We start from the raw sequence: 7,507 nt of genomic DNA, 5'->3' as shown, positions 1-7,507 counted from the left end.
ATTACACAAAGTTAACAATTTATATCGGTCTACGTTAATGAAAATCGGAATGACAATGCTTCGATAATCATCTAATATAAGAATTATGTCATTTAAGACATAAAAAACGTGATTCTAAATTGTAAACAAACCGTTCCTCCAACGTGTTTTCAATGCTGGGTTTTCCCGTACTCATGCGCAGAAGCGATATAAATGGCGGATCATATTAACATTCATCAGACGTGTAGCAAAGTTTAGAGACAAATAAATAAACACAGAACATGTTCTATGGGTCTTGAGTTGGTAAAACGTCTAATTCTAAGAAGAGTGATCTGCATTTTTACTCAAACTCATGTCAAAACATTTGCTCAAAATACTCCACATATACCTTTAATATTGTGTACGCAGTCAGTGTTAAAAAATATTACAACTGCTTTAGAACTCCGATAAATTGAAGTACTTAAGGAGGCTGGGGGGTCGAAATATAATGTAATATAAAACCATCAGATTTATTTGAAAATTTTATATGCAATATCTGAAGCTATCAACTACTATTTGATAAAGAATAATTTCATATAATTTAATATAAAATTTCATCTTTTCCTATTATTTTTATATGGAGATCTTCTTTTAAAGGAGATCAATATTGTCTAAAATGGCAGCCACCCCCACCCCCCTTAAGAAAAACCCACCACAACACACACTAGCTTTGATCTCATTCAGTCTTCAATTTACTATATGTACTTACTGAGAGTGTTTGACGTGTGTTAGTTGTTATATTTGTTTTTAATGGGGAGGGGGTGTATCTGTGTTTGTGTGTGTGTGTGTGTGTGGGGGGGGGGGGGGGTATTTTTGGATAGACGGTAAGAGTGTATTTTAGAAGAATAAATGGACGTAAAAGCACATGCCATTTGGGCATGGATACTAGCTGCAATAATGTAGCCATCTCCCGATTTTTTTTATTTTTTGGGGGGAGAGGGCTACAACTCCATAGGATCTCCGTAATGGTGCAAGTGCGGGAGTGATTCACTCCCGCAACGATTTCGTCTCAAATCGTTTATAAATGACAATAACATTTGCATTTCTTACCTGAACTCAAACGTTGTAGATGTCTATGGCATAAATAAATCCAAAAATATCAAGTATAGTCCATATATCGGTTATTTTTCGTATATGTCAACAACGAAAGTTGAATTTGTCCGCCATGTTTACTGACCTTGACCGGTTTTATTTTGGGACAGCCAATGAGAATTCAGGAGCGGATCTTGAACTGAATATAGGAATTCCCCTATTTTAAACACAATTAACGCGGTAAATTTGAATTTTCCATTATATACCATTTCCTTAAATGATGTTTTAGTGATATAACGAGGTAAGATCGATTATTTACACTGACATTCACGTTATCAAGCCCATCGAAACTCCAAGCGTACATCCCATAAAATCACGCGAGAACTGTCATGGCTGCTGAAAGAGACGACTGGTAAACATGCTGATGTGTTTTATCTGGTTTTGATTTATATACGGTTAGTTTGTTCAACCTGAATTAGAAAATCATTTTATCTTAAGGAAGTCAAATATAAAATCAATCTTTTCAGACCGAAGTCAGCCGCATTAAAAATATTTTTGCACCATTACGGAGATCCTGTGGAATTGTAGCCCTCTCCAGTAAACATCAGATATAAAAAATCGGAGAGGGCTACATTATTGCAGCTAATGGATACCCAAGCTCTTTATATTAAAATAAAACGAGGCTAGCTCACTCTTACATGTACATTTCTGATTTCCTGTTTATGATTTTCTATATGTATAACACTTAATAATTGATAATGTAACATTTACTAACTTAAAGTCTTATTTTTAAGATAATATTCTTTTTACTTACAATTAAAAAGTCTCAGTCGAAAATGCGATTTCCAAAAACAGCTCTTAGAGTCAAAAACATTTCGTTTTCTGTTAAAAAAAATGCAAATTAAAATGTTTTTAAAGGAAGAACGTGAATGTCAGAATGCCTCAGATTTTTTTTTTAATTTAAAACTTATTTGAAATGAGGGTGTGGGTCCATGCCTCAAGCGCCTGTGCGTAAAACATTTATATCATTTACCATAGCCTTAGACCTATAAAAAATTGTTTGTTAAGGGTAACACTGGTGAAAAAATTAGGTTAGGTAGGTTTTTATTTTATTTTATTATATTTTTTTCTGGATGAATCTTAAGAATGTATGTTTGGGTCATATTTAAAAACGGGTTTTTAATCTATACTACTATATTAAAATAATAGACTCGAATTTTTGGGCTTTAATACCGAGAACTTGGAAGAGTACTGTCTTTTGTTTTATATATTTTAAACATGACTGGTACTTGAAAATTACCAATTTCTTTTGTATTTTTTTTTTCAATCAAGCTTCGCTAATAAATAATCAACGAAAATTCCTTTAAAAAATCCGGAAATTATCTGGATTTTTTTAAAAATTATTTTACAATCTTGTGCATGCGCATTACATTCATTCTTAATCACGGGAGGCTCTTTAGTTTATGTTTCCACAATATCACATTTGCATGGATAAACTCTAAAAAGATATTACAAATACGTGTAAATTTTCATTGAAAATTTTTCATATATTCTGTTCATCAAAGGAAATACGGGAGATAATTCTAACTCAGTGCATTTAATATGAAATTATCGAGAGTTCCGAATGTCAACGAAGCGAGTAAAGAACGTTGGTAAAAAGTGTTGAATTCTTCATTGATATGAATTAATTTTTAGATGAAAGGTATTTACAGCCTCAAAACTCAAAATGGTTTATGAATAAAATTCGACTGTTATTTCCAATGCAGCTTCATTAATTTTCTCCAAAATCGTTCCGGAGCAATTCTGCAATTTTTTGCTACATTGCCGGTATATGGGAGGCGTTTTAACTGTGGTAAAGGCCTGTCCCGATACACAGTTGGATTATTCTAACTATAAAAGTAGAGTGTAGGGAAATTAATAGCATTATTGTAGGCTTAAAGCTTGGATATGTAAATGTCAACAATACGGTGTGTCGATGTATCTATTTCGTATATGTCCGATGTCATAAGCAATGTCAACTCGTGCACGCACGGGTTAAAGTAAAATAAATATTACAATCGGATAAAAACGGACATCTAAAAATGGTAGGATTGGAGCATTTTTGTAGGTTAGGTCGGGTTACTCTAAACACACAACTTTTAGTTAAATGTAAAAATATGGAGTAGTCCAGGCACGTAGCATCGTTTTTGAAAGTGGGGGGAGGGGGGCAGACTCATCCAAAAAATCTTGACAAGCAAAAAAAAAAAAAAAAAAAAGAAAGGAAAAAGGGGATTTTGAAATGGAATAATTTTTTTTAAAAATTAGCTGCTGCGAGAAAAAGTGACCCCATCCCCCCCCCCCCCACCCCACTGCTTCGTGCCTGTAGTCGTTATATAATGACCTTGATTGCATTTAGTCCTAAAATTGCGCTGCACATATTTGGCTTCAAAATTCGTGAGACCTTCGGTTAAACCGATTCACTCCGGTTTTTATCCATGAATATCGTGATTGAGACATACAGTGTAGGTACGATGATAAGAGAAATATATATAAAGTACAACAACTTTTATTTCACTTCTCCTTTTATTGTCCACGTGTAGTTTTGAAAGATGTACTCTTTTGCTATCCTTGCTTGTCTTATCTCTACGGTAAGCGTCATTAGTAGAGTTTTCTTATGTCTGTTGTATTTCATAAATATACATTTGTAAAGTTGGCATCGAAGCCTTAATATCATTCTTTATCTATTCTAAATATACTGATACACATATTCTAGGTCTATTAAATAGAGCCATGATAAAAAAAAACCCCGATTTTATCCAGTTGGGGTAAAATTCATGTATACAGATTCTGGTTTTCATATGATCCTATTTGGTCTAATGTGAGCATTGAACTTTAAAAAGAATTGTTTCATGGGGAAACAACTTTTCCTGTAAGAAATATAACTTCTCCAGATATACATGTACATACTTACACCAGATTTCTGTTACGTAAATTGTTTGAGGTCTGGTGATCACAAATTACCCGAAAAATTCGTTGATCAACAAAAAATTCTTAATCCCTTTGAAAGTGCAAGGATGTTGTCATGGTCCGATACAGCGCCATCGATACATTAAGTGATTTGAACTCGTTTCCCTTGCATTTGGACCCCGTCAGCAGCATTCTTCGAACCTACCACTGCAATGGGTTAATGGAACAATCAATGAAAATGTTTAAAATTTCTACATTATTTGTATTTTTCACTAGGCTGTTGCTATGTCGACAACACGCGGCCACCATCACCATACGGGCCCAACACACTCGCCTGATAGAAACGAAGCGTTCGTTTTCCATTACAATGCCCAGACCGTAAGAAATTAATTCCCCATATATGGTATAATTTTTTTCGCATATAATTTTAAGTATCATTATAATGATATCTGGTTATTTATTATCTTTGGATCGGAAAATCATTTTAGCATTACACTTCGACGAATGAAATAATTGTTGTTTCCGGTGTATTGTTTATATTCTACATTCTGGATATAATATGCTCGGTTAGATCGAGAACGAAAATTTTAAATCTAATTGCTCAGTAAATTTAAAATGCCAAAGACACGTGATATACATATAGATCTATGTACGAATAATGGCAGAAATACAGTTCTCCTTGTGTCTTAAATCAAGCACATTGTTACAATGGCATGCAAGTGTTCGCATGCAAACATAATTTTTAATGATTGCAGCCATTTCGTGTTTATTGATTTGTAACACATGCACCTGACGTTATATAAATTTCTCACAGTAAGAAATATATACCCTCTACCTAATAATAGACCCCTTCACGATAACTGCGGTACTGCTATCTTGCAGGGCAAAATGATATACTTTGCCGAAATTTCAGTAGGTAGATAATTAAATGACGTAAATGAAACAATTGACGTTACTTCATATTTCACCAAACTATGTTATTTTGCCCTGCAAAGGAGCAGTACCGCAGTTACCGTGAAGGGGTTAATTAACCTATCCCCTTCACGGTAACTGCGGTACTGCTCTGCAGGGAAAAGGACATAGTTTGGTGAAAAATGACGTAACGTCAATTGTTTCATTTACGTCATTTAATTACATGTATATACCTACTGAAATTTCGGCAAAGTATGTCATTTTGCCCTGCAAGAGAGCAGTTACTGTACCGCGCTTATCGTGAAGGGGTCTTATATAAGGTACACATCGCCGCCATTTTGAATTTACAACTTGCGATTTTACGCCTGAATCTCAATAATAAATAAATTTAAATAATAAATAAATATTTTTTAGTCGGTCATGCCACATCTTAGTAACTTCCTACCATGTACATGTATTCTAAAAAGCACGATTGAGTAGCATTAATGAAAAGTTCCAGGATGTATTTATTTAGCAATTAATAAAAAGTTGCCCCTATTCTGCAGATATATTGTACTACTTCAAAAATGCGTCAATTTTTATCTTCGGAGCCACGGTGAAGGGAAATATCATGTACATAAATGGACTTGGACATGATTTGAGCTTAAAATTAAAAATTTTATTTTTCCAATTTTAATGTTAAGAATGGTTAATATGGGTACTTTTAATGCTTGGTCAAAATTTGAAAGTCAAATATAGAAGTATAAGCAAGTTACAGAGTTTGAAAATCTTTGTTTTGTAAACAAAGCTCGAGCTTTGTTATGATTAACATAAAATTATGTTTTATTGGTAAAAGTCTCAATCAAATGTTGCCTTTTTCTGTTTATCATATTATCTATAAACACATTGAATCAGTTTACCTTGTTTGCCACGAGTCATTTAGTCAAATAAATGGTAATTCTATACTTTACATTATTTGACTCGATCGAGCTTCGTTTACATAATTATGATTTCTTAGCTCTGTATCTCTTATAACTTGACTAAATAAACAAGTAAACCATTTTATACATAAAAAACATTTTTGATTTAAAATCGTGTCCAAGACCTTTAAAGCATTTGTCTTATTCTTGAAGCAGTGGCTGCAGAATAGGGGAAACATTTCCGGGTTTAAATAAATTCAAAATGGCGGTGATGTGTACATCGTTTATTTTTAGGTCGATGGTATATATATTTTTTTATGATGAGAAAAATATATAATGTCAGGCGCCTGTGGCCTTTATTAATGTATCGCAGTAAATATTATCATAATTGCAATGTAGTTGATTTAAATATTCAAAATTTCGAGTCTCTTGTTCCGAATTTCGAACATCAAAGAAGGTTTTTTTTTCTGCACAACTTCAATCATCAAGTTCTTGATATGGCCACTAAAAAATACTACGACCTAAATTCGTTGACAATTTTATGAATAAAGTTATACCTAGAATCATTTTATACTGCAATTATAGCAAACAATGGCCGTGAAGACCCATCGCCATTGTTATCTCTACACGCTATCATCTGCTGAACACACAAGCGTACACACGAATACAGGTCTACATTCAACTGAGGTAAAACAACAGAGATTTTCATACATAATGTATTATAATATTGAAAACTCGCCTGAATATACAAAATAAATTTAATATCTAATTACAGAAAACAATGATTGACCTGATTGATGCCCATGGCTCTTTCTCGACCGTGTCTCTACATGACCTCAATACAATGAGCCATGACTTGTCTCATTTCTGCGGCCACCTCACAACAATGAAAATTAATTGATTGATTGGACTCGTGCTCCATGTTGAAAATATTAAATTGATACTGTCAGTTAATAATCCTTTTGACATTTTTTTAAATTTTCTCTAAAATTATGATAAGTGATTTTTTTTTTTACATCTACTACTTAATGAATGCTTCTTTCTATGTAGTATATAATTATACTACCATTTCTATGACAATTAATACTTTTTAACACTTAAAATTTTCCTTACAAAGCGATATGGATAAAAGATATATACATGTAGTGAAATACAGCAACCGTCTTTGATTAATTTATATTTTTGATTGGTATTATTTCACCTACCGTAATAAATATATATATATATATATATATATATATATATATATATATATATATATATATATATATATATATATATATATATATATATATATATAAATGCATATAAAATTCCGGCTGTTAAAGTTTTGCCTAAAATGGAGACTGTGTGTTATAAAATGTAATATTTACATTTCCTTCTGTCTTTGTCTGTGATAACATTACGAATCAATTTTGAAGCCTAAAACCCAATAATTTCATAAAAGATGAGCGACGCAAAATGGGCGTGTCTTATAGCATAACCGGAAAACGGTATTGGGTGCGCTGCGTAGTAATACATAGCATCAGAGACATATAAATAACATGTTATTTATGTCTCTGATAGCATTTGCTACATGAAAAAATAGTGGGTTTGATTTATTTTGTTTAAAATAAGTAATAAGGTTCCGAATCATTCTTTGAATATTATGAAGTGACAATTTTGGTCGAAGCGTGGTCAAATCTATCATAAAACCCTTC

At 32.6% G+C, this 7,507-nt stretch overlaps 1 protein-coding gene across 1 annotated transcript; it reads left to right on the top strand.

The window, feature by feature from the left end:
- The first annotated feature begins 3,548 nt into the window (after positions 1-3,548).
- On the top strand, positions 3,549-6,759 carry LOC128157066 (uncharacterized). The gene is made up of 4 exons (XM_052819421.1): positions 3,549-3,677; positions 4,273-4,374; positions 6,393-6,494; positions 6,583-6,759. The coding sequence occupies exons 1-4, from the start codon at positions 3,639-3,641 to the stop codon at positions 6,706-6,708; spliced, it is 369 nt and encodes a 122-aa protein (XP_052675381.1). The 5' UTR covers positions 3,549-3,638; the 3' UTR covers positions 6,709-6,759.
- The last annotated feature ends 748 nt before the right edge of the window (positions 6,760-7,507 follow it).

Source organism: Crassostrea angulata, chromosome 7 (assembly GCF_025612915.1).
Source record: "Crassostrea angulata isolate pt1a10 chromosome 7, ASM2561291v2, whole genome shotgun sequence".
NCBI classification, from domain to species: domain Eukaryota; kingdom Metazoa; phylum Mollusca; class Bivalvia; order Ostreida; family Ostreidae; genus Magallana; species Magallana angulata.
This window is presented reverse-complemented; position numbering and strand designations above follow the sequence as displayed.

Coding starts and splice junctions, on each gene's coding strand:
- LOC128157066 (XM_052819421.1), top strand. CDS start 3,639: ATGTACTCTTTTGCTATCCTTGCTTGTCTTATCTCTACG. Junction 3,678..4,272: donor TTGCTTGTCTTATCTCTACG/GTAAGCGTCATT, acceptor ATTTTTCACTAG/GCTGTTGCTATGTCGACAAC. Junction 6,495..6,582: donor CAGGTCTACATTCAACTGAG/GTAAAACAACAG, acceptor ATCTAATTACAG/AAAACAATGATTGACCTGAT.